This window comes from Ascidiella aspersa, chromosome 9 (assembly GCF_963924565.1).
Source record: "Ascidiella aspersa chromosome 9, kaAscAspe10.2, whole genome shotgun sequence".
NCBI lineage: Eukaryota > Metazoa > Chordata > Ascidiacea > Phlebobranchia > Ascidiidae > Ascidiella > Ascidiella aspersa.
This window is the reverse complement of record NC_139455.1, coordinates 4,398,074-4,425,766: the sequence shown is the minus strand read 5'-3', so window position 1 is coordinate 4,425,766 and position 27,693 is coordinate 4,398,074. Positions and strand designations below refer to the sequence as shown.

At 37.5% G+C, this 27,693-nt stretch overlaps 2 protein-coding genes across 2 annotated transcripts in view; both read right to left on the bottom strand.

The window, feature by feature from the left end:
• Nucleotides 1-986: 986 nt before the first annotated feature.
• LOC146131971 (E3 ubiquitin-protein ligase MYCBP2-like) overlaps nt 987-27,693 on the bottom strand; it is a 124,731-nt gene continuing 98,024 nt past the window's right edge. Inside the window, 8 exon segments of the mRNA XM_083397167.1 lie at nt 987-1,878; nt 3,418-3,561; nt 4,327-4,536; nt 5,374-5,481; nt 6,060-6,227; nt 7,066-7,184; nt 7,572-7,707; nt 10,769-10,897. Of these exon segments, the coding sequence (XP_083253293.1) occupies nt 1,636-1,878; nt 3,418-3,561; nt 4,327-4,536; nt 5,374-5,481; nt 6,060-6,227; nt 7,066-7,184; nt 7,572-7,707; nt 10,769-10,897 (1,257 nt within the window). The 3' untranslated portion in view covers nt 987-1,635.
• Nucleotides 12,635-25,877, bottom strand: LOC146131973 (uncharacterized). Its single transcript, XM_083397430.1, has 15 exons — nt 25,666-25,877; nt 24,824-25,007; nt 23,423-23,602; nt 22,747-22,866; nt 21,472-21,621; nt 20,343-20,521; nt 19,304-19,507; nt 18,731-18,841; nt 18,304-18,527; nt 16,905-17,010; nt 16,459-16,592; nt 15,077-15,260; nt 14,337-14,532; nt 13,665-13,870; nt 12,635-12,878 (listed from the first exon to the last, which is right to left on the bottom strand). Exons 1-15 carry the CDS (start codon nt 25,848-25,850, stop codon nt 12,635-12,637), a joined length of 2,607 nt encoding a protein of 868 aa, XP_083253556.1. The 5' UTR covers nt 25,851-25,877.

The following is a 27,693-nucleotide window of genomic DNA, read 5'->3' as shown; positions in this document are numbered from 1 at the left end:
CAGGCGCGCAGGGAGACCACGAGGACGAATGGAATTTGATGGAAGATAGCTTTAACGCGTCGCTTTAGCCGTTTGTTGTCGTTCTCTAACAGGATATTTAAAATTTCGAACTTTTTGGGCCTTAGTTTTAAACCACACCAAAACTATATTGCGCGCAGTTTTTTTTACGGCATTTGGCTTTGATGTAAGATACTTCAATGGACTATTTGATTTCAGTATGTGAAGTACCCATAGTGGCTATTACAGAAAAAAACTGTATTTTGGCATTTCGGTCCCTAGATAACCAAACACACACAAGTATGAACGTGAGTTCGAACCTCACTGCAGGCTAGTTGTTTTTCTAGTCTGCTCTGCTTGCATCATAGATCAACAGATTCTGTGAGTCTGCGATGGCTTTCGGTGTACAAGTATGCACATTGTTATATTTTTTACCAAAGTGTCACACTTCGTCCAACGTTTTTAGTTTTTTTTTGTTAAAAAGGGTTTTCACCATATTATTTAGACAACGTGGTTAAATTGTAATTTTTATTTGATAAAATACCTTTTTAAGGCCTTGAGATAATATTGTTTTAATTCGTTTGGAAAGTCGAAAGGTTCTAATTCTGGAAATAGTTTGTTGGTGAACGATAAGCGAAAAAAATTTTTTTTTGTATTTAAAAAAAACTTGTTGTTTACTGTAGGTTCTAAAAGCCTTTTTATCGTTGTTTAATTTTCGTAAATAAATATTATATCAACGAACACAAAGCTTCAGCGTTGTTTATTACACATACCAGTGGTAGCAGAAGCAAAACACAACGGTCACAATTGAACGAAATGTACAGCCACAACAAAACTAGCCACTATTTGCTTCCTTAGCAAACTCCAAAAAAACAAAATTTAATCCTAAGACAATTTTCCTAAAGCGAGTTGTGTCATGCAAGAGGTTTCGCCCATGGATCTAACAGGCAAGGTTACCGGAAAATTAAAAGACAAGAAAAACACAAGTATTGTTGTCCACTTTTGTTTTTAAAATTTGGGAAATTTAATTTTAATTTACCAATTTGTTTTCCAATTATCATTTATCTCATTTAATTTAGGAGCTGTTATCCCAGATATTAACCGACCGATCAGGTTTTTTTAGCACAAAAGCGCTTTCACATTATTATGTACAACAAGAAAAGGTTTACGACGAAAACGCACCAATTCCACACGTTACTGTGTAACACATAAACACTGACTTAAAGAGAACAAAAGAAAACGGAACTTTCGTACATTTGAATGATTACGCAGTCCTAGATAGGGATTCCTCATAATTTAGGAACAATCCGATGCCAAGTGGTAGTATTGGTGCTTGTCCTATACGAGGAATGCTTCATAGCGTTTTTATACCGAATTTGAAGATTATTTGGCTTATAACCTAAAAAAATTACATTTAACTGTTTGGGTGTCACATGTCACGGTAATGACGTCATTTGGTATCGGATCAGACAGCAGAAAAAAATCCAAGGTATCGGCAACTCCCAAGTCTCAAGCCTTGCAACAAAAACCTCAGCTCTTACAACAAGAGATTTACAACAAAAGCCACCTGAACAGAAAAAAAACACGTGACGAAACTTCGAAATTCAGCAGCCGAAAAGAACGCCAACACCCGGCCGTTCAAAAGGTGTGCGCGTTACGGCAGACACCACAGCCTAGCGCGAATTCTTCGCCGGTGGGCGGGTGCTGGACGTGCAGTGGACACTCGGTGCCCTCCAGCTGCTTGGCCTTGTGTCCGGCCGGGCAGTGGGGCAACTCGGACTTGGGCAGCGCAGTGATCTTTTGGAACTCGTCGTGGCAAGGCTGGCAGAAGTGAGTGGTGCCGAAGCAGAAGTAGACCGCCACTGAACAGCAGTAGCGACACTGCGAAGGTTTGATTCAATTTATAAGTAAATATAGTTATAACCAGGGTTGCCACTTGTCACACATTTACATGTATAAATTCAGAGACATTCATCAATAAAAAATTATAGTTTTTGAAGACCTAATGAAACTGAGGTACTCGAAATGTTTTGAACAGGGCTGGGGAGCCGGAGCCGGAGCTGGAGCCCGGAGCTAAGCATTTTCTCTGGAGCCAGAGCCGGAGCCATTATTATTATTTTAGTGGAGCTGGAGCCGGAGCCGGAGCCGGAGCCATTTTTATTATTTTTGTGGAGCTGGAGCCGGAGCCGGAGCCCTTTTTATTATTTTTTTGGAGCTGGAGCCATTTTTCAATTTGTGGTGCTAAAGCTAAGAAATTATATTTTGTTCCATCTCCAACGTTAGTTAGCCAAAAGCAATTTTTAAAACTTGCCATTGAATAAGTGACTGGTGGCACCGAAGCTGGAGCCGGAGTCATTGGGTGTGTGTTTGATGGCTCCGGAGCTGGAGCCGGAGCCGGAGCCAAAGGATATGAGTTTTTCTACTCCGGAGCTGGAGCCGGAGCCAAAGGATTGAGTTTTACGACTCCGGAGCTGGAGCCGGAGCCATTTAATAATTGCCTGATGGCTCCGGAGCTGGAGCCGGAGCTAATGCTATTTTACGGTGGCTCCCCAGCCCTGGTTTTGAATACAATTTCGAAACAGGAATACTGTTATGACAAACACAAAAATAAATAGTTTAAAATTTAATTTACTCTGGGACGTTTTCAATACACAATTTCTGGACATGCAATAAATTTCAAAACCATTCGAAGATTTAAAAAAACGTTGAATTTTTCAGAGACTTTTCATTGCGCAAATCAAATGAAAGAAATTCAAGGACTTTTGTAAATTTAAAGACTTCCGGAATAATACAAAACGCCCAAGAGTTGCGAAAGCAGTAGCGGCCAAACCTTTTCAAACGATAATACCGAATGCACTTGTCGTGGGCCTGGAGTTTGTTTTGTTATCGGATTTACAGACGATAACCCTAGACGATATTTTTTTTTAACATTCAGTGTACAGCCCACCAGTAGTAGGGGAAATGCAAAATGAGCGATAAAAATGCACAGAATACGTCAGAAACAAAACACTAGTGGAAGTATTTGAGATTTTAGCTACTATCTAAGTTATTGGTTCTTATCAAAAGTATATTCGTTCTTGTCTGGAAAGTCTAGTCCTCTACTGAGCAGTGTGTGTTTTCGAGGTTGCATAATAATGCACGGCACATATATACTGCTATGCCTTTACTCGGTTTACTGGGTCATACGTTGAAGTTATAAAACATCATTTTTGCAACATTATTCAAAAACAGCTCTTCTGGTAATTGTAATTCTTAACAACGTTTCGGCAACCTATACAAGTCGCCTTTGTCAGGGTGATCGGAAACGTTGGTCAAGAATTACGATTACCAGAAGAGTTGTTTATGTATCATTTTTGCAATTCGGGGCGTTACAAAGAGTTTAGGTCGTTTGTGATTTATTTTCGTCTTTGTATGGTTTACCTTGTACTCGAGAAAGTCGGTGCCGTGCTTGGGGCAGATCTGGGCGCACGAAATGTCAGAGCAGCCCCCGCAAATCAGTTCCTGGGGGTTAAAGAGGTCCCCGTCTGCCTCGACGTCACAACGTACTTCGCCGCCATAGTAAGCCTGAAAAGTGGAATATTGGTTTTAAAAAATTAGTTTTAATTTAGTGGTGTTTGAACAAAGTTTTTTACTATGTGTTTTTTGAATAAAATTTTAATCTGTCCCTAGTTTACTGCTAAGGTTTCACTACTAACGTTGTTTTATGAATAAAGTTAAGGTTTCACTACTAACGTTTGTTTTTATGAACTTCTTACAATATTGGGAATTGTAGTCGGCTCTTTATCAGAAAATATTGAACATTTAAAGGTTGCCCAAAGTTAGGTCGCCGAATGCAGTAGTTAAATGGCTAGGTTAACTGAGATTGCTTCTGAGAATCATTTCTGCGAAATTTGAGAGAATAACAAAGCAATACGAAAGCATGGCTCCTATTAATTCAATTCGCACCGACTCATGCTAATTTCTTATATTTTCTTCGATTTAAACAAAGTTCAGTGAAAAGACAGCGAAGCTTTGGTGAACTGCAGTCGGCGACCCAATTTTCGTCGGGATCCATTGGTTGATAAACACTGCTTCAGATATTTGTTCCCCGCCAAAAAAAGTTCCGAAACACCGATGCAGTTATTTGGTCACGACGAAAAAAAGGTTGAAAAAACACTGACGCAGTTATTTAGTCGCCGCAAAAAAAGGTTGGGGAACACTGATGTAGGTATTTTGTCAAAGCGAAAAAACAGTTTAGAAACACTGGTATATATAATATATATATTGGGTCGCCGCGAAATAAAGGTTAAAAAACACTGATACAATTGTACAGATTGAGCAGCAGCCTACCTTGTTGCACTTGCAGCACATGTAGTAGGCGTACTTGTTGAGCGCAAAGCCGACCGGGTCTTTGTAGAACTTGCCTCCTGGCGTGCTGATAGACTCGCACTCCTTAAGGCCTTCGTACTCCAGACGCTGGAGAGCTTTTCTCCTTACTTCGCTCACTAGATCCCGAAGCGTGCTGAGATGAGGCTCCAGAGAGGGATGACTGATTTCCTCCTGAGTAATAAAACGAGTGGAAATAGGCTTTGACATATTTATTTATTATGAATCTAGACCGTTACGGTCACAAATATAAAACTAAAGCCGTAAGTTTTCGCAGATGTAAATACTTGCTCATCTTTTTTGCTGATCACTATTTGTAAGAAAAGATGTAGCTGAAATCTAACTAAATGATAACGTTTTTTGTTAATTGTACACTTTTCAATTTTCAATTTTCAGTTTAGATTTTAAAGCTCTATTTAAAATTGTGCAATACTACTATTTATGTATACCTCGCGAAACGTGCAATGAGCAACACATTTTTTTGCAGTTAATTATTTGCAAACATTTATTAACCGACTTTTAATTGCTTTCAGCATTAAATCCGGCAAAAGTTATAAGATTTGTAGATAACTTTTTTAGTACGTTATTGAATGGCTCTGTATTCTTTTTGTTAAATTCCTATTAAAGTAAAACCTCCGACTATTATGCTTAAAATTCTAAAATTGGTTTTACAGAGTTTATGAAAATAAATTTATAGCCTTTCAAAGACCTAAAATAAAATCGCTTCACGTTTTTAATATAATTCAAAATCAAAACAGTACAAATGTCATGGTCAACACAATTACAATTTTTAATTTTTAAGTCGTGGGGATAAATTAAATTCAATCCGACACCAATTATTTTATTGCTAAGTTTGAAACAAATACAAGTAAAATTATAACATGCGAATGTTATGTGTACAACAGAATTAAGCCCGAATTTCGCACTATAATGGTATATGAAACTTGAGAGGTAAATTTATTATTATTTTTTTCCCGAAGAATGAAAAAAATTCAAAAAAACGGGTGTTACCTTGCAAATCGAGCATAACATGAAGCCGAATGTGATTCTTGGACCAGCCCATTGCTTCTGCAGCTGTGTAAGGTTGCAGTGGTGGTGAAAGATGTGGCCGCACTTGAGCTGGACAAAAAGTACAGGGAGATTTAACAAGGCAAGCTTGAGAAATACTGAACAACAAAAACTAATATATAGCAATCAAATTGTTTTACGTGCAAAAATTGGGATAAGAATTTAAATTTGATAAAAATTGTAAATAAAAAACCTAATTTCAACCCAATTCTTTTGACTCAATGACATTGTCAACAAGACTTAACGAATACCTGCAATTCTACATCCATTTCCTGGTTTAAATTCGAGCGCTACTTACAATTTTCACAAATTCGATTTTTTTGTAGATTTTTTGAGGTAAAACATTTTAAAAGTAAATTTTTGTTTTATAAACCAACAAAGTTTACCATTATTAGTTGTTTCAGGTTACAGTTTAAAAATATTCTTATGCATATTAAGGTTAAAAAGTTGGTTAACACCCTTAAGTTCCTTGCGATAGAGCGCACATAGTTAAATGTAAATATTTACTTTATACATAAAAAAAATTAACATTTTTTTCAATTTTACTAAAACCTAAGAGTTCCAAACCGAATTAAGCCCAATCGTCCGAGTTGCAATAAAAAAGTATGCTCGTCCGAGTTCGATTTTACCTGGATGGCTGGAGCGGCTGATAAGGCGTCGGTGAAGCAAACCATGCACATGTCGTCCTCATCTTGGTTGAGTCCCGGACTACAGGAGGGATGCAAGCACTGAAGACACGTCTCTTCATCCTTCACTCCTCCGCACGGATGTCCACAGGGATGGGTCCGAGTACACACCTGGAAGCAAAAATATTTGTTTTCTGATGACGTTATAAGTCACTAAGACAACTGTGGAGCATAATGATTGGAGGTTGTAGTAAGACGAAATAGGAATAACAAAGGTCGTACAGAAGTAAGGCTTTTATATTCTTACTATACGTATTACTACAACCTCCAACCACTATGCTCCGAAGTTTGTTGTCAGCCACTATGGAGAAAAGACAAGAAGCACTCTACGCAAGCTAGAGAGTAGAATTCGCAAGCCTGCAAGTTTAAAAACCCGAGTAAAACCAGGATAATCATTTTTTTAAAACAAGTATATATATATATATTATTCGAATAAATCTGCCAAATAGCTTTGGATTTCATAAAGATACGCCCTTATATATAAGTCAGTAAGACAAATAACGTTTAACTCTTTGAAAGGGACTGATACACGAGGCTATGCCCGTCAAAACTGTATTATGCTACATTTTAAAGCTGAATTTGGTTACCAATTACGTATTAATGTCTTAACTTGAGTGAATGTTTTCAACATTTAACCACGACAGTCGGTATTTAAATATTTGAAGTGGTAAGCGTTACTTTTTGTGTATATAAATCAAAGGGCTCAACTAAGAAATGGCTAAGGACCAGATCTGGGAAGTATTCTAAACAGGTTGCTGCAAACAAACGTAAAGTGACCTTTACAAAAAAGTGGACGTGAAAGTAAAAGAAGATGTAAAACCGTTGATATGTGCTCACTGCAGATGGCGACGCAAACAAATTAAACTGTCACCCAATTTCGGGTCGCAACCGATAAGTTAAGAAACACTTATTTAAACAGTGACAGCTGCAACATCAGTTGTAAACTCACGGCGGCGGCGTATTTCACGCAGGTTGGATCGGAGCAAGTGCTTCCCAACACCAGCTGAGCACTGTCGGTTGGACTGCCGCAAAATCTGCACACGTCAGCCGTTACGTGCTGCAGCTGGCCTGCAACAAAACAGCAATATACTAATTTAAAAAAAACAGAAATGTATTTGAGTATCCGGGCGCTTATGTTTGTTAAGATTTCTTTAGAAATTAGATTGTGTTTGGGTATGGCGTTCTCCTTATACTTCGATTCTACAATAGTTTAACCAATAGTATAACTTTACAGAAAATTTATTTGTTTTTTCAGCTTTTTAGGATAAGGGCAATGGGCATATATACTAAAGGGCAACTAAACGTTTCACACTGACACCATCAGCTAAATAATAGTGCTACCTCAAAGGCCCTTTTTTAATCTCAGACCGATACTATCGGCTATCACTCATTCAGTCGCCCTCCGAAAAAAAAAACTTCTTCCGATGGTGAGACTTGTGCAAAGTAACAACATACTCGAAGTTCGACTTTTGAACTCGACCATGGCCTTTAGTGTGTGCGAGTCGGCCAACGCCATGAACCAGAAGAGCTTTATTCTTCCACAACCTTCATGGAGGTCAACTCGGATCGCTTCCTCCTCCTCTTTGAAAATCTGAGAAGTTTTATTTTTTATATTATTTTTTTATTTTTTATTTTTTTATTTCTTCTGTTTTTTTTATCATTTAATGTACTGTATTTGCTATCCTGTTTTTAGTTTATTTTTAACTTGGTCAAAAGAGGTTTTGTTCAAGTGGTTTTCTGAAAGCAATATGAACATTTTAAATTTCATTAACGATAACTGTTAATAAGCATTTCATTTGGTTTTATTTTGTTGAGTTTATTGTTGGCGTAAATAGTGTATTTTTGATTGAACCGGTAGAGAACGTTTTGCTTTAAGTTTTAACAGTTACGTCTGACAATTCGTCCTAACATTGCTTAAAAAATAAAGCCAAACGAATTGCTTTTTAGGCAATTATCGTTAATGTTCCCGGTGCTTACAGACAACCATTTAAGCCACTTTCGAAGGGTAATAGCAACTAAAATGAAGGTAAACGAAATCTATCTCAAACAAGTGGAATCGAAACTGAAAAAAAAAAACAGGTTACTCATAGCAAATAAAATCCATTAAATAATCCAGTTTTTAACCGGCGTATTGTCGGCTGGAGAAAGTTTTATTACAAATTTAAACTCTTGTGCTGACAAATATAAAATTTTACACGAGAGAGAATATGACAATATAGTGCTCTAAACCAGTGGTACCGATCTACCCATTATGCCCACTCGAAACAATGACATGCCCGCCTCGGAGTTCATTTTTCGTGTTAATTATACTAATTAACATATGTGTCATTGCAAAAACGTTTATAAACAAAACCTACGAAAACATTACGACACAGAACTGGTTCAAAACAACATGAGAAAATGAGTAATTATAATTACACTACAGTTCAGTACTAACTACTGAACACACGCTGTCAATAGATTTATTAACATGAAAACTCAATGAAAATGAAATGCTTCCGCATATGATTTATCAGCCAATAAATTAAGAGGTGCTGCGGACCCTTCCCTAACCGCCACAGACCCCAGTATGAGAAGAACTGCAATAAACTGTATAGTTTTTGTTTTGATAAGCATTTAGACCTGCGCCAAGGGATGAATAAAAATCTAGTTGGCCTAGCTTAATACAATGGAAACAGGTGACACTGTTTAACGACAAATTGTACCCTGATTTGATCTGATGAAGCACGGTTGTGCAAGAGCTTGACCTTATTTCAATAAATTTTGTAGTTGAACAGTAAAACCCGATTAACATATTTAGACAAATACTGTTTTTTAACATAGACTGAGTAAACACAATGCATCCATTATGGGCCATAGACATGACGTCACGCCTTAACTGAATGCTTTAAAACGCAGCTCACCAATACTATACATTCAATATGCAAACCAATCATAGCTAAAAGGCGAAAAATATTACCTTTAACGTTTATCCAAAACACCTGTCTGTAGCTAAATGACCAAAAACCTTGGCAGAGTGTCTGACACATGCAGTATGCACTCTGTACGACACCGGTAATAAAAGCAGCACAGCATTGTATCACCACGTTTAGGCCGACTGTACACAACGCTATGTGCATAGGCGTAATATCACTATGACGAACCATAACATCCGAAACGCAACTATTGGCTTGGTCACATGCAAAAAAGCGCATTTGCGATGGCAGCGTAATAAACTTAACATAATAAATCGGGCATTTAAGTCTAAACTCCAAATGCTACGTAAAGTGTAAATAAGGCCTTTTTGCGACTTTTTGTTAGGTAAATTTAGAGGATTTTTGTGTCGCGTTGGTTTAGGACTTGTAAGATTACGATGGTAAATATTGCGTGTTTGTACAGCAATGGAGGGCGTTATTGCGGGGGCGTAAAATTAACGCTAATGGATAACAGAATAAACTTTTGAGTGTAATTTAATAACAACATAAGACTACTAGAATTAGTGGAAGATTTTCAGTTGGCGAACCTATAACAGAATGAACTTTGGAGTGTACTGTAATTTAATAACAACATAAGACTACTAGAATTAGTGGAAGTTTTTCAGTTGACGAACCTATCTTTCGACACCATTAATTTGTGAATAAATTAAAACCCCACCATTTTATAAGGCATGTAAAAATGGCCACAGGAAGTGTTATGGTAGAACATATTAGGTAATATTATGAAAAAAATATATATATTTTAATCGGTAATGTTGCGTCATTTTTACATACCCCGTCAGTTTGTAAACAAATTGAAAAATAAATATCACAGTGCAATATTATTACAACATTTAAAGCAGTACTCATACAAACTCTTTAAAATGGTTTAGTATCATAACAACATGAGAAGCATAAATTATTGATGACGAACTTTAAACAAGTTGTGCGGATCCCTTGAAAGGGCCTCGCGACCCCAGTTAAAGAACCACTGTAGATAATGGAATATGACAGCAGCAAAGTCATGTTATCACGAAAATGTTGGGTTATATTCTTAGGTATGGCTTGATTGAAGCTCTAAAGTTGTTGTTTCTAAGGTAGCAAAGCAATAAGAACCAGTGAGGGCCAGTAGACTCAATAACAGCCAAACTCACTTGAAAATATAAATCCAACCAAGTTATGATATTCTTAAAAAAATGCCGGCAAATAATTTCGAATAACTCTTAATACTTGTTGATAGAATATGTACTTTACACGTGAACGTTCAAACATGACAAATACCAGCCTTTAATAGTCGTATCGACCCACGAATACGATAACAGCACACATATTTGTAAAACAACCATCAGATGGGCAAACAAAATCTATCCTTTGGTGAACTTAACCGCTTAAGATCAGCGAGGTCGTTAGTTCAAAGCTCACCTCCGGCCGCATTTTTCTTTACTGATCGGGTGTGAAAAAATCGGTTAAAATGACAAAATCATGAAAAACACAATACAGGCTTTTAAGGTAGAAGGAAATACAACTTTTTTTTTCAGGTAACTACTACTAAATACTCCAGTTCAAAACGAACAACAACTACCAACCCCACTCGCCGGTTACCGGTTTACTATTTTTAAATTTATTTTTTCTTTTTTTTCAACAAGTAAAACTACGGATGCTGCCTGCCGAAAAATCGCTTTTTAGCAATAGCGATACCTGTCTCTGGTGCGTGGCTGTGCGTCTGTGTAGGTGAAGGAAACGGTCGCAGTCGGCGCAAAGGTTTCCGCACTCGTTGCACTGAATAATCGCCTGCGTCGCCCCGTCGTCGTGGTTGTCGCATGTCAGCTGCAGAAATGGGTGGTGAAAAATTTAGAAACACTAAAAAAAGAGGGTGGCAAAAATATTCAGAAACACTAGAAACGGGGTGGAAAAAGATTGAGAAACACTACATTTTGTAGGATTCCTGTTGATTTTTTTGGTTCGAGCCACAAATCTTTGTTACACGAAAGGCTTTTGTGCGTTTTATCCTTTTATTTGTTAACTGTACAGCTTTGGGGAAAATGCGATGGCGCTTCACCAATAGCAAAACGGCTTTTGTTTATTTACGCGGCGGCGACCAATGCATACAAAGAGCAATGAAATTGAGAATTTTGTACACTAAAAAATCAACAAACAACAAAAGCTTCTTATGCGCAAAATATTCACCCGACACGCAATGGTAGGAAATACACACGTAACACAGTAGTAGCAAGCGCAGACCAAAGCGAAAACCAAACACCGGTAAATCAAAAACCTTTAAAAGCACTTTCGTCGGAATGAAGCGTCAAACCGACGGACAGATTTCAAACCGTCGATATTTTTCGACCCTCAGTACGAGAAGCAAAGATGTCGGAAAAACGATCCTATATTTCCGGACACCTCTAGTGTAGAGTTAATGTTTTTTAAAATCATTTTAAACGTGTCACGTTTGGTCCTGGCGGTATGAACCATGTTATACCCTTGGAAATCTACTTTTTATGCATTTAAATCGTGTGCCTCTTAACCAATATTTTTTTGTAAATGGTCTATATGCCTAATTCCAAATAGGGCAATCAATTGGCACTATATGAAGACAAATTGTGTTGTATTCTCGACAAGCTTTCACACAACTGTGCTTCATCAGGTCAAAGTAGAAATGAAATTAAAATACACGAAGTAGAAGCACAAGCGCGAGTAAAAATCTTGTGTGCACTTTGACCTGATGAAGCACGGTTGACGGTTGTGCGAAAGCTTGTCGAATATTCAATAAAATTTGTCTTTATATATATATATATATATATAGTGCCACCTAATTACCATATTAACCAATAAATCCACCCTTTCCAAATCAACAAAAGCCAAAAAGCGGGCAATTTAAAAAAAAATATAACAGCAGATTCCACGGATGAAAAAGCTAAACTTTCGTATTCCAACCAACGAAAAACGTGACAGAATTAAATCGCCGGCGCATACTCTAGCGCAGTGGTTCTCAAACTTTTTAGATTACGGACCGGTAAAATTTTTAAAGAAATTTTGCGGACCGGTGGAATCAAAATAACCCCCAAATTTAATAACGCAAACAGTATGCTAAAACACTTCTTAGCTTTCAACTAAAACACTTAAACGAGTTGTAGCCTACGTTTAAACAGTTGACCAAAACACTTGAATCATTGTGACGTACAATTAAGTCGAAAGTAGACCATTAACTCTATGTTACGTGACAATGCAGCAAATTACGGAACTGGGCGAAGTTCTAAATTTGATGGTCAAGCCTTCAGCATATTGCATTTACAATTGAGATTTAAAATTGTTATATGTTTGGCGGATCGGCAGGAAAGTTGACGCAGACCGGCGGTTGAGAAGCACTGCTCTAGCGCACCAAACTTTTAAGAGGGCACCAAACTTTTTGTAGAAATGACCGGATAACTGGAAATAATTTTTTTGTCGAACTTTAAAATCTTCAAAAGCGAAAAAAGAAGCGGACGATTTAAAAATTTGATACAAACTTTGGCATTCCAACCAACGAAAAAACCACGAAACAAAAAAAAATAACCAGCGGACACTTTAGCGCCGCCCGGTGTCGATGGGAAGAAGTGTCCCCTCTTCCATCATTCCGAGTCCGTGTGCCCAGGCCTCCAGCATTTGTCTAAAGGGGAGCCAGGACACAGGACGTTCTGCCACATTGTTTGCTGGGTTGGCCGGGTCTTGTACGATGGGCGGGCAGTCGACGGTCGACGCGCTGCTGTATTCGATGTTGTAGTCCTTCGGGTCGTAAAAACGGCCCCATGAGATGCGCATGGGCGCCGGTCTAAAAAATGAACGAAGGTCAACTTGGAATTTTTTTTAATGATATTGTTTCTTTATGATTTTTCATCTATTATTTTATTGTTTCTATTTTCGCTTTTTTTTAATTTATTTGAATTTTTAGGGCCTTTCTTGTTTTTCAAACTTTTTTCAAAAGTTGTTTTTAAAAGCTTTTTTATGTGTATAACTTTAATTTGAGGCTCATTCGAACAAAATTAAAATCCAGTTTCGAACAAAATTAAAATCCAGTTAGAATCAACATCTCGTTGCGAATTGACGCGGTACAGCTGCTAGTTCTGGAAGGACGCATGAGTGCGCATGTCTCGACTTCAGTTTTTTGGCTGAAGGTTTTTCATATTTTTATTTTCGTCGACATCTTGCTTTTTTCGATTGTCTCGCATAGGGTCTTGCAGAAAATGTATAAAACCGACGCATTTTGTAAAGATAAAACCGACGCATTTTGTCCAGCCATTTTAATTCTCCACGTGCTAATCTTTTAATTAATATTTATCCTTCGAACCCATTTCGTAATGTATACGTGTGACGTTAAAGTAGCAATTTCCTTCTTATTTAAGGGGCTAATTTGGGTAAAACGCCTAACAATGACAAATGTTTAAGGACCTTAAAAAGCCTGCTTGTACACGTTAGAGGCCTTTACGAAACTTCAAAATTCTGCACCAACACAAAAATATTTATAACAAAATATCTAAAAACTAAATAAAACGTCATGACAAGCTAAATGAATTTTCATGCTATATTTTTTTTATACAAAACCGTCATTTTTCTGAACCTCGAGTTGCCAGTCGACAGCACCAGCTTGACGAAGCACTTTAGCACAGTCCTGTTGCTGGGAAGGCTGCCCTCTATGACGTGACAGGCGTTTTCGTAGGCTCGGATCAGCAGCAGGCAGATGAGGTAGGTGGAAGGACGCCAGCGCTTGTCGCCCCAGTCGGCCGTGTTGCGCCAGTACTTGACGACCTTCATTAGGTCTTTGACCTTCAAAACACGTGCTGTTCGCTTTTCACCCGAAATGATGTTAACGTAGACTTGTTTAAGTAAAAGCGTAAAAGCAAAGCGACTATAGTTTTAAGAAAAATAACACATCAGTAAGAATAAAACAAAATATGTAATTATAAAACCAACAAAAACACAAATTACATCGTTTTAAAAAATGCAACTAATACAATAAGACTTATACAAACAAAAAAATGAGAACAAGTAATTCAACATTTCAAATCTATTACAATTATCCTCGCACCAGCAAAAATAACTAATCTAAGGAATTTGATAAAAATAGTGTAGCATTTAAAGCACCTTGTTTTCACACAGCAAAAGGTTAAACTTTAATGAAAACCATTTTTTTCTACGCCAAAGCCAAAAACATGATCAGCCAAGCGGCAAAAAATGACAAATAAAAAAATAAATCGCAAACCTAATAGCAGCAACGGAGTTCAGGCAATACCTGATCGGGCTGTTCGTCTATGAACTGCTTCTGTCGGTCGGCAGCAGCAGGGCAGAACCAAGTGAGGTTCTCAGATGTTCTCTGCCTCAGCAGCTCATCGTACAAAGCCTCGTAACCCTCCTCATGCTGCCAGTCGTATATAGGGTAAAGGTCAACCTCGACCTTGGACTGGAAGTCGAACTGGATGCAGTAGGTTCTGAACAAGGTCGACAGGTTTGGTTTAAATGCTTGAAACATTCTTTTTAATCTCCAACAGGGAAATATTAAAAGGATCTTCGCTAACTGAGCGATTGAACCAAATAGGTATACATTATACATACTATTATCAGCCCTGCAGGTACTGACCCCCAGAGAGGAAAGTCGGAGTCTGTTTGTTCTTCTTGAGTCGGACTCGGGCCTCGAGTGAGACCACGAGTCCGACGTGCGCAGTACCAAATTTCTAAACGTATAGAGCCGCAAACTTCAAATTGTAAAGGTGAAATATATTTTAATCATGTAATGTGGGTGGGTAAGTTTTCCAGCATGGCCTTTTTTGCCAAAAAACTGATAAAGCCAACTGATTTTGGCAATAGCTTTTCCGTGAGGCTAAACGTTATAATGACTGTAGTGCAAGGGGTCACCAACAAAGTGCATGTGAGCTCCAGGGCGCCCTCGGTTTACAGAATAGAACAATTCACCACTAATGATTCATGAAATGTAAAAGATCATTGTGTAACAAAAGAGTATAGATCACAACTTACGTGTGGCAGAAGTTGGATGTGTCGGGCAGCTGACCGCCCAGGCTGCCTTCCTCCATTACTTTGGCGAGTGCTGCGACGAAGGCTGGCATCCAGGCGTGGTGTCCGTTACGTGGAAGATCAGTGCTCAGTAGAACAAAGTCGACGTCCCAACGATTGCTGCAAGTCGTGTTTGTGCCAAGGGAACCTGTCAGTAAAGCCATTGCGGTTAGAAGAAACCGACTACGTGGTTGCAGTTTTGTAGCCAAGGACAGAAGTCCCAGTCAAGTCATTTATAAACTAACCTAAGTCTAAGTCCATTATTTTTTAAAAATAGAAAGTCAAGCCCTGGTCGTTACCGGTTGCCAAATGTTGAGCAAGTTAACACCGAATCAAATCACTTATGGAGAAATAAAAAATGAATAATTAAAATTTGGAAACCCGTACGAATATGAGCAATAATTCAACAAAAAAATAACAAAGAACAACATGTAACAATCTAATCGGTTTTACGTCCAAAAAGGATATGAAAAGCTCAATTTTATAATAATATGTTACGAAAACAAAAAATTTAAACCGAAGTCATTTGACTCAATGACTTTAAGTTCAAGTCAAGTAATTTGTCAAAAAGACTTGTCAAGTCATTTTGCTCATAATATACTTAGGTCAAGTCAAGCCATTTATAACAGCGACTTAAGTGCACTCAAGTCAAGTCATTGACTTAAGTCATTACAACACTGGCCTTATGCGGTATGTTGTTGCTACGTGCGTGCTACAACCTGGAAACTATTACCTCTGATCTTTTCTATTTTATCTTTTTTCTAAAACATATCGTGTGTAGTTGGCTTGAGCGACTTCAAAAGTGGGTCTAATAACTAAGCTTTACCATTAGTCCCTCAAGGGTGGTTGTCGAACTTTCTCGAATCTGTCATGACGATGTTGGCGAAATAGCGTAACGTGAGTAAGACTAAGTAGCGAGTACCGGCTCACTACACTTTCGAAAATGTATGCCTTGTACCACATCGTGCCCATATTCTTATAGAGCAGGGGTTTTTAAACTTTTTTTACCGCGGACCCCTAAATTTTTTATAGGCAATTTTTTTTAAATGACGTCATAAATTGACGCCAAAATACAAATAAACTACACAAATTTGTTGATTTCGGTCTAAAAAATGTGAAAGTGAAATGGAGTTTAAATACAGTCAGTGCAAAACCGTTTTGTTTTTAATTAAACTACTTTCTTTGAAAAAATGATTACTTTTTAAATATACACTAATATTTTAAGTAGGGCTCCATGGACCCCCAAAACTAATTCACGGACCCGCAAGGGATCCAAGGACCCCAGTTTAAGAACCCCTGTTATAGAGTAAAGTACTTTAGTTTGCATCGAACTTTCTTTCTCGAACCTGTCATGATGATGTTTGTGATGCGAAGTGCTGTCTTGTCCTGAAGAAACTCGAGCAAAGTGTCCTTCAAAGTCTCAACTTCCTTGCAAGTTGTCGCCAGTTCGGCAGGGTCGGGGCGGGCGTCGGAAAGAATTCTGAAAATATATATAAATATGGCTTATTTGCTATGTTTGTTTCTTTTAAAACACGGGATCTTAAAGTTAAATATTTTTTTGCTTCGCGTGTACCAGGGCCGGTATGAATTTTAGGAGATGATGTCATATGTTGACGTCAAAATACAAATTGAATTCAGACATCTGCTGTTTCCGGTCAAAAAATGTGAAAATGTCCAATGACTTTTAGCGCAAATACGTTTAGTTTTTAATTAAACTATTTTTTTTTTAATTTTTGATTTTTATCCGACAGGTGGCAATACAGAAACCCAAGGCGAATTGACAAAGACTTACAAGCTAAAGTTTTCTCTGTAAGTTGTGAACAAATTCATTCGTTCCGCTTCAGTGGGCGGGGGCGGGGCCCGATAGGTTCGACCGATTCTTCCTTCGATGATTTTTCCTGAAGATAAAAATCATATAATTGATGAATGCAATCGAAATTAAAACACAAGTCATATATGGCAAACTGAAGGAGTAAAATATGAATATTGAAGATAATCCCTCGCCCGACACGTAAAGGACGACAATAAGCCCATTTATATGCACGTTTAAGCCGGATTCTAATCTGTTTCGTTAATTCATTCTCTCTCGTTTTGGTGCTGGAATGAATTAAGTTCTCTCGTTTCTTAATCGGTTAAAAGTAGTGGTTTTCAATCCGTTCGCCGCTTGATCTGTTCGTTTCGCGGACGGCCGAAATCGTTTAATGTAGAACCTGCTTTAACGCAGTAAACATCACGCCACTTTTGGGGCATTATGACGTAACACGAATGGTTAGTCGTAAACAAAACAACAAGTTTAGCGCACAGGAAAATAATATTACATACACTCGTTAGATACCAATTTGTGACAGAGGGGCTGGTCTAGAATCCACAAAGTCGAACATTATTTTGGTTAGGATGCGGGTTTGGCTAGGTTTAAATAGTAATACTTGGCCCACCCTCACCCAAATATTGTACATTGCTTTAATAATTATCACAACGCTGTGGTAGGATTTTAGGCCAGCGCTAAATACAGTTTTCATTAGGCATGTTTGGTACATCTCATCACCTTCTTTTGTCCACTCTGCCTTGTATATAGCGTTTACCAGCACACATAAGCTTAACTTTCCTGCATTCTTGTTTTTTTTTCAATTTTAGGTTTATAAAAACGAACAAGCAGCAATAGATTGCTACCGCAAGGAGTAGCCTAAGACGAAAAATCGGTTGTGCGTCAGAGGTTTACTGGAATATTACGTAATAATGCATATCAGTGCAGTTTGTACACTCAAGCTGGCTTGAATTTCGCACCATGTAATTACGACGCCGGAACGGATTACTTTTCAATCCGGATTGAACCTTAATCTAATCTGCCCGCGAAAGGTGCATATAAACGGGCTTAAAGTCTGCAAATGGGAACATATGATTTTTTAAACTTATCTGTTTTGGTCAAAGTCAGTCATTTCTAAATTCCAGTCATTTAAAAGAGAAATATAATGAATTCGAATTCATTCGAATTAAGAGACTGATGAAGCCTTATTTTTTGGCGGAATATATTTTCTTTTAAATGACTAGAACTCATAAATTTACTGACCGAGATAGAAAAGTATAAAGGATATTTGACGGTCATATATCCCCATAGTTCAACAATATAAATAAACTATAAAAATTATGTCGAGGTCATCGACGCAATAAAATCGTAAAAAAATAAAAAATACCTTTCGATGTTCCGCATAGAGCAAGATCGGCCAAAACGTCAAAGAGAAACTTTGAGTAATCCGGAGCGGCCGGGTCGAGCGAATCCGTGTCGGCGGCGTCGGGGTTTTCCCTGACCCCCACAAGCCGGGTCCGTTCACGGGCCAAGTTCTGGCACTTGTTCTCAAGCGTTGCCTTCTGACGTAAGAGGTCCTGGTATTTGCTGTGGATGTGGGCGCGGTCCTTTCTGCAAGGAATCGTCCGGCATTGTGGTAAACGTACTTGACTTAAGTTCAACACAAATCACAAGCAAAATAAATATTTGCTAAAGTTTAACTTTGAAATGACTGTTGAAAATGACATTTTTGGTCTTATTCTAATAATGACTTTAGTGATTCTTAACTTGGGAAATTAAGAACTTGAATTTGGACTTGAAAAAAAACTTTTTACCTGGCACTGTAAAGTAACTTCCTCTCTCTATCGCCCGTTGGCGACGGCGCTGGAGTTTTGTAGAGCAGATGATTGGAGACGATTTCAACGTGGATCGAAACGTAAGAGTACCTGAAAAATAAAACAGTTATTAAAATCCTGTACAAAATAAAGTAAAATCTAACTTTGACCGTTCCGTTTATACTAGTTTAGTTTGTGCCTGGTCATGTGGTTTGAACGACGTTCTCTTGCTGAAATCCTTTAGGTGTAAATAATGTTTCGTCATATTTATAGTGCATTAGATTTTTAGGCTCGATATTATTGTTTAGATGCCAGATTTCTTGTGTAAGTAATGATGTAAAATTTCCAGCTTATAGTTTTGATGCAATAATAAGTTAATGGTACTAGATTACATTGAGTTTACATTCTGGATATTATTTGGTTTTATATGAAATATTTATTTAGATGATAAGGATAAAACCCTTTGCATATAGTCGACAAATTTTTCAACGAAGCGTTTTAATAAAAACAATTGACGAATACACACAAAAAAGGTTACAGCTCGTTGAGAAACAGACCATTCCAATCACAAACCTGTCATATCCGTCGTCGACGTCCGTCCTATAAGGGTTGTCGGTCAGCGCCAAATCCTCGACTGCCAACTCGGTCTTGATGACGTCAGCGTCCGACCAGTTCTCCCCGAAGTATCCGATCAAATGACCTTTGGTGTTGAGGGGCACGTTCAGGGACACGTCTTCTGACCCCGGGGCCACTAGGGTAGCGTTCCACATTATGTGCCTGCGTAAAAGTAGACAAACTTGGTTTAGATCGTCTCTTTCCAATGTTGTAATGACTCAAGTGAAAGACTTAACTGAAGTGCATTTAGGTCCTAAAAGACCTTTACTTAAATCGTTTGGGCAAAATATCTCTTCTTGACTTAAGTATTTCGGACAAAGGACTTGACTTACTTGATTTGACTTAAGTCGCTTCAGCAAAATGATTAGACCTGACTTAAGTTTTTCAAAAAATGACTTAACTTGAGTTATACGGGACTTGACATTTTAAACTTGAGTCGCCTGAGCAAATGACTTGACTTGACTTAAGTCGTTTGGGCAAAATGACTTGACTTGACTTGATTGAAGTCTTTTGAAAAAATGACTTGATTTAAGTTCTAAAGGACTTGACTTGACTTAAGTCTTCGGACAAATGACATGACTTGGACCCAATTGATTTCATTTAATAACTTTTGTTAATCTTGGTTAGCTGTTCAGTGTTTACCCAATTTTTTGCTTGTGAAACAGTTTAATAAATTTAACATTTTATTTTGTGCTAATGACTTGAACATACGTCACTTCAAATTGACTTGTTTACCACAATGGGTCTTTCGAACTACACTCATTGCTGGCAAATGGTTTAACCAAACGACATTAGTCCGAGGTTCCGATTTGTGTTGATGTAATTGCGTTATTTACTACCTAGTTCAAAATGTGGTATATAAAGCAAATTTTAGGATTAAAAATATTATTACTCTATGAGTCTTCATCTAATGAAAGCAGTAAAAATGCGGCAAACGAAAGTCCATCTAAAGAAAACTGTTACGCAGCATGCCCACACGTAATCACTTTCACCCCACCTGTGGTAAAACTCCATCAGCCCACTAGTTGTCTTCTCGTTCTGATCCATTTTCAGCTTAAGTTTGGTGGCCTGAAGGGTCTTGAGCACCCAGGGACAGCCGTTGATGTCCTCAAAGGGGGTAACGCACACTGTGGGGTAGGTGTTGGGCTCCGACATGGTTACGTGAACCTCGTTTACCTGGGAATGCAAGAAAAACGTTGGACATACAGATACCAAAGGCATAAAGCGCCGACAAACGGTAGTTAGGAGCGATTTAAAAAGCAAACTATCGGTTATATGATGGTTATAAACAAATATGACCTCTCCTTTGCATGTACATGACAACAATGACTTTTTAAGCAAGTTTTATTTAGACTTCTCTGGCATAAGCGAAGTGAGTCGTTTTATAAGATTTAACACGAAAATGAGTCATTTTATAAGATGTGCAAGTAAAATGATGGACATACAGATGCCAAAGACACAGGGTGCCGACAAATGGCAGTAGACACGGGTCTAGCTGCGATTTGCCTTTAGGACTTTTACAAGTGTGTTTGATAGCTTAGTCGGTGGAGCGGTGGTCGCGCATTCCGAAGGGCGTTAGTTCGAGTCTCACTCTTGAGCATTAGTTTAATTTGCCGAAGAATTACGTTTCTCTAAAACAGCCAATACCACGTTTACAGTTAAACCTTTTGATGGTATCGTTTAATCGAAAAAAACACATAATAGTTGAAAAAGCAAACTAAAGGAGAAAAATAGTTGAAAGGCAAACTAAATGTTTATAAAAATATATGACCTCTGCAAGTAAATGATGACAATGACTTCAAATAAGCAAGTTTTATTCAGACTTGTTATTTTATAAGATGTAAAAGAGATATAATGTTGCCTAAAACAGCCTTAAATAAGATATACTGTGACAATGCAGGCGAAATACCTAATATCTTTCAAACTTACAAAATATCCTACATAAAAATAAATTTTTCGCTTCTAAAAGCATCGTCAGTATCTTAATTCGAAATTGATAACATCAAAACAAACTGATTTTAGGTCTATTAAGTTCTGTACTTAGTTTAATCTTTATCATAGATGTGCCAAAATCGTTTGTTTTTTCACGCTTCGGATTCAGGCAAAAATAAAATTCGGGTTAGTACCTCCATGACCGATAGAAACTCGATGCCGACTTTGAGTTTGTTGCTTTTCAGCGAGCTCATGAAGTCGCTCTTGTTGGGAAAAGCGACGCCACTGGGCATTTCGCTGATGCTGTTTGGAGGAAAGGTGTGCTCGTAAACTGCCGGCGATTGCTGGAAACAACAGATTTTTACTGCTGTACACAGGAGCCAAGAAGCAATTAGTTGCCATTTAATAAGAACTAAATTTAGGCGTTAGTGGGCAACATGCACTGCGTACATCTAATTTACGAACAATGCACGTCATTGCACGGTCAGGGGTTTGAATGAAGTAGTGCTGTAGCTTATGGAGGTCTGATAATATCATATATTAGTGTCGGATAATTTCTTGTGAAAAAGTCATTGCAGCTTTTAAATAATACACCAGGATTTCAATTAGGCATTAATGGACCCCCTAAAACTAGTCCACGGATAGTTAGACTCCTGTCCTAAAAATAGTGCGAGGTTTCTTCTTTATTTACGGATTTCTGTAAAACTTCCAACAGGGCACACAGTTAATTTTGGAGATGGCGAATTTGAAGAGGCACTCGACTCAGTAAAAAACCACGCGCGATTACAAGTCTCGAACACTTATCTGTCAACAAGTCGTTTATCAATCGAATTGTTGCGATCAAAGTGTTTTTTTTCTAAATGGTCCATGTAAGAAAGTTATTAAAAAGTCAATCACATAAGATCTCGATTCGCATAAAATATTTCGCTGGATTGTTAATTTTTTTTTCACAAACCTCATTCTTTAATGTTCAATCCACGGGTACGGTTTTGCGGGGTTGTAATGACTTAAGTCAATGACTTGAATTAAGTGTACTTAATCACTGTTTCAAAAAGTTGATTTGACTTAAGTCGTTTTGGTAAAATGACTTGACTTTAGTTATGTGAACAAATAATTTGACTTGGATGTAAGTTATTCAGTAAAATGAAATCGGTTGAAGTAGAGTGGTTTTCAACATTTCATTATAAAAGTGAGCTATTTATCTCAAGTTTTGTACAAAAATCAATTATTTTTTATATAAATTTGGCCTGGTTAATATCAAGTACTTAAATTTAAAAAAATTCCACATAAAAGGCGTTGTCCTACCCAGGTTTTTTTTAAGGTTTGGTTTGGTTTGACCGCTAAATAGTTTTAAGAGACCGCAAGTGTTTCATTTAAATACCAAAAAGTTCAAAATTTGGGAAACGCTGGAGAAATTTGGGGGACAGTTTCGGTCCCCCAAAACACCTTAAAAAAAACACTGGTCCTACCTGTCCTTCAATGAGGAAGCGGGCCTTTACTTTGGCGAGATGGTTCGAAGTGGTGCAATGAAGAAACAACGCAACGTTGCCCTTGTTGTCCTCGTCAGGACCGTCGGGAAATATTCGAATCTGTATTAAGAAAATAAGGAATAAAAGACTTAAGGAACGGTGAAAGCCAAGATCCTCGAATTAAATTCACAATCTTTATGTAACTTGAGATGATAACTTAAAACCTTCCGTTAACGTACTTATTTTATACCAGTAATAGTAACTTGCATTTAAAATGTCCAACAACGTAATACTATAAGCGTTGGTTTTTGCTTCATTCAAATTTAAGATTACTAGATTTTCACGATAAAAATAGACTTGCCATAAGTATAAAAAATTATTACAATAGGAAGTGGATATTCGAAAGGTTGCTTAAATGAAAGTTAAAATATCATAATATGATCACACATTTGTCTGGTTAAAAAAAAAATTTCAGCTTTCACTTTGAAACACAAACAGCGACGGAGTGGAAAACATTATTTTATCGATAGCAATATTTTTAACAATAGACGTCCTAAGACCAGAGAACAATTAAATAATTCGTACGCCGTCCCATAGAAAGTTAAAAAATTGCCTAACACAAACACACGCTAGTATATGCAAATTGTATCTCAACACATTAAAAACGAAATGTCACCTGCCAGGCAAAACCGCCGACTGAGAAGGGTGAAGTGTGGATCATTGGAAAGGGGTTTTCTTGCGAGACTTTGGGCAGTTGAACGGACTCCTCGAACACAGTCCTGTAAGTCTTGCACTCAAGCTCGACTAGCACCTTGTTGCCATCGAATAGGAAGCCACCGTTTGGTTTAAGCAGGGTCTGAGGTTTAACAAGCGTGATTATTTGCTTGTTTGCAACTTAATATAAATGGGTCGACGATTGATGTAGTTTAAATGTTTAGTTTTATTGATATCGGCCCGGAATAAGGCCTCTTTAAAAATGGGGTAATATGGGAGAAATACAAAGACATTGCTCATTTTAACTAAATTCGAATTTATTTATGCTATTTGTCTTTTGTTTTGCTCACTTACAAAAAGTTCAGCGAATAAAAAACAACAAATTAAAAATATGCGTTTGATGAAATAATTCAATGTTGGGATGGAACGACTTGAAAAAAAGTTTATTATTTAAAACAGTACAATTTTGGGAGATTTAAATCGTTCCTTAGCGACCCATTTTTTTACCCTTCCCATAAATTGGAAAAACACTGCTCTATTATTATCGGCGGTACAAATAGTAAAACTATTAACACACTAGTCCGGCAAACTATTGCTGAACGCATGAGTTTGCAGGAATAGAATGTCAATTGTTTTTCTGTCGGTTCTCGTCCGAGACTAGGATTATATCTGTGCCGTTCCGATACCACGTTAATATTTGGATTACTGCCATAATTGACAAACCAAAGGACCAATTCTACCTTGAAAGGTTAATTTACCGTTAAAGCAAATTTTGGCCTGATGACCTGGAAAAATACACTTGACCGTTTCAATTTATCTATTTTGATTATTTGAGCTAATGAACGCGATACATTGTTTTTAAAGTATTGGGTATCGGACATCATCATTCGATACACAAACCGTTAATTAAAACTGCTACCTGAAAATTTCGCGATTGTGCAATGGAATTAAAACTATTGAACTTGTTGTTAAGATTAACAGTGAGCTTGCTAAACCGCATTTTTATATAAGTACTTTATGACCGATTTAATTGTGTAATCATTCTAGGACTTGCGGTCAAAGGTCACTGAGCACATGGTGCCTTGACATTGTAATTGTCCTTACGGCAGTTGGTGTTACTACCTTGTCGCGGTAGGAGCTCATTTTGTTAGTTACTTGTAAGTGTTTGGCGATGATGTTTAACTTACTGATTATGTTTCTGTTTTATTAACATTGTTTTGTATTAATTCTATTTGAATAAGCCTTTTCGTGTTTTAATAAATTCCTGTACGTGTACACTGATAAAGACTTCAGTATCGGATCGGATCCATTAGTTTTCACTTGTAACAAAAAATACGACTTGAACCACGTTTTGAATACCCACCTCCCTCCTTATAAACTCCTTCCAGCCCCATGAAAGGGCGTCGTCATCCCGGGAAAACACCCGCCCCCCTGGGGGGCTGTGGTAGGTGTAGTTGTTCTGGTAGTTGACCAGGTTGACGACGTTGAAGGAGTAGACGGTGTGAACCCGAACCTCCTTGCCGAGGTTCACTATTCGAAGGTAGAAACTGAAACAAACGATTTGTTCGACTTAATATTCTGTTTTTTAAATGACTTATCTTAAGTTTTTTGGACAAATGACCTTGATTTACTGTCCGAAGGTAGACGCTGAAAAAACGAATTTGGTGGATTTATTTTTCGAAATAATATTCTTTTTAAATATCTAGGTTAGGATTTTTCCCGACTGGCGAGTGTCTTTGGGATACACTGGTTGTTGTTATCAGATATGTTGGACTTAAATTGAAAACTGATTCACTGAAATTATTAACGGCAAGAAAAAAAGCAAACAAATCATTGAAATTCATGAAGGCAGGTAAAATACTGAAAACCGCTAATGTTAATTGGACATCGAAAAACTTAAATATCTGTCGAATAAAAGAAGAAATTGAAAACTGGTATCGAAAAATATGTTGTAAAACGGTTTACTATTCGCAAGTTTAAGAACAGAACCGATTTTGAAATACAAAAAAACAGTTGGGGCATTATCACAGAAAACCAAACATTATAGTCTTATATTTGTGACAAGTGTTAAGTTGCCAACAGGTGTATTACGTTTCAAGCAGCTTAAATATAGTTGATTAGTTAAATACGGCTTTTTAACTCTATTGGCAGTCACTACACAAAACCTACACCAAAAATGAAGCAAAAAGAACAACAATTTCTCACCTGAAGTACTCATTATTGGGTTTGCCGGTATACACGTACCAGCGGTGGCCGGCAAACTGAAATTCCCGAGATCGAACGTCGAAACTCGAGATATCCTGCGGGTTTTCCACCAGGAAAGTGAAGATGGTGGTTCTTTCCTTGTCTTGCAAAGCTAAGTATCTATGCAGCTGTATGCATGGGGCCATCAAAACCTGCCGCTAAATCAGCCCTGCCCTTACAACTTCAGTCCTATATGGCCTGCCTACGGATAATAAACGTTCGGTGAATTTGTATGTTTCCAGGTAGTTTTCTTTGGCTGCTGTACGTTAGAAACTTCAACTGCAATATAAGCTTATTTTTGCAAATTTTATTACTGACTGTACACGAACTGCCTTTAAAATCAATAAAATCATAACATGTGGCTTTTTCTGAATTTCAACGTTGGTAAACAAATCTTATAGCGTGACGAACGTTTTTTGGATTTCTTTTTTGTTTTTAACATCTAGACCAGTGGTTCTCTTATGTTGGGCCTGGGAATTTTTTTGTGCGATTTAGAATGTAATACGCTACGATCAAATTGTACTTGTACACTATCAATGCGGCGTCATGGAGACACAGTGATACACAGCATAATTCTTGTTGCAACATTTCTTAAAAGATACCACCTTATACGGTTATGAAACAAATTTTGGGCCTGGTTAAAAAAAATTGAGAACTACTGATCTAGAAAGTACTTAAAGTTCACGAAGTACAACAAACCAATTCAGCAAAATACACAACTTGAAATTAGTTGCAGTCAAATTCGCAGAGTTAAAGCACCAACTCAAACCAAACGCATACGTTACTGTGCAATCAGGGCTTCGCAATTAAGTAACCGTGGCAAATTTTCACGAGAATGCTTTGAAAAAATCATCAATCGCTTCGAAACTGCGCATCGCAACTGAAAAGAGCAGCAGCAAAAAAAAACAGCTCTCCGCTACACTTTGAGAGCAGTTGAAAGACTCAAGAGTGGCAGAACCATATTAGCCGGGACACCACAATAAAAGTCAAGGGGCATTGTTTTGTGTGGTGGTTTTTCAGGCGACGGGTTAGCGATATTCGAGTCCACTTTAGCGCGTCGTTATTAAAGGCACTGGCCCGGTTTGATTGCACTTGAAACGGTGCTATATAGTGTATCTGCCCGTTTAGAGTCTCGGTAATAACCTGGCGAGACAAAGTAGCAAAAATTCGTTTTTTAATGCCCTATTTCTTTCCTAAATAAAGCCCTACAAAAGTATCGGTAAACTGTGTGAATTTTCGGTAACATTGCATGGGTTTAACTTCTGAATGGGGTTTAAAGGACACTTTTTGCTTAATTACAACCTGCAATCATTTTTCGCGTAAAAACTACTCTTATCGATAGAGTGAGCAATCTTACCAAACTACTGTAGTTAAAATATACAAAAGGTAAGTGAAAAATTAGTTGGAATGCGTCGCTCTTTGAATTGAATGTACGTACGTTGACAGGTCCTGAATGGGAACGGGCAATACGAAATCGATACTGTACATCACAAAAATAAGTAGATGAAAAAAAAAGTTAAGAAATGAGTGTAAGAGCCGTGGGTTGCCACCACTGGCCTAGAGAAAGCATTTTTTTTCATATTTTTATACAACATTCCATAAGTTATGTGATCACTGTCGAAGTTTTCGAAAAAATAAAGATTTTGTTACTTTTGTAGGTTCACACAATACTACTCACTTCTTCTGTATTGGCGTATTTATATGCCTATTACTACAATCACAAACCTAAATGCACCTAAAATACTATTTTTGTATCTAGACAAAGGTTAAGCGTTTTTTCTACAGTATTCCATCCTTACTACTTGTATGTAGGTCGTCAAAACAAAACCAAATCACATAGCGTTTCTAAAAAAATGTTATAGCTACGGCTTACAAAAACGTAATTCCTTTTAAAAGTAGCAAAACAAACATAAGTAAAATAAACAAGAATAACGCGTTGGTTAGGTTAAGTTTTGTATAACTAACATACTTGATTAATATTCAAACTCG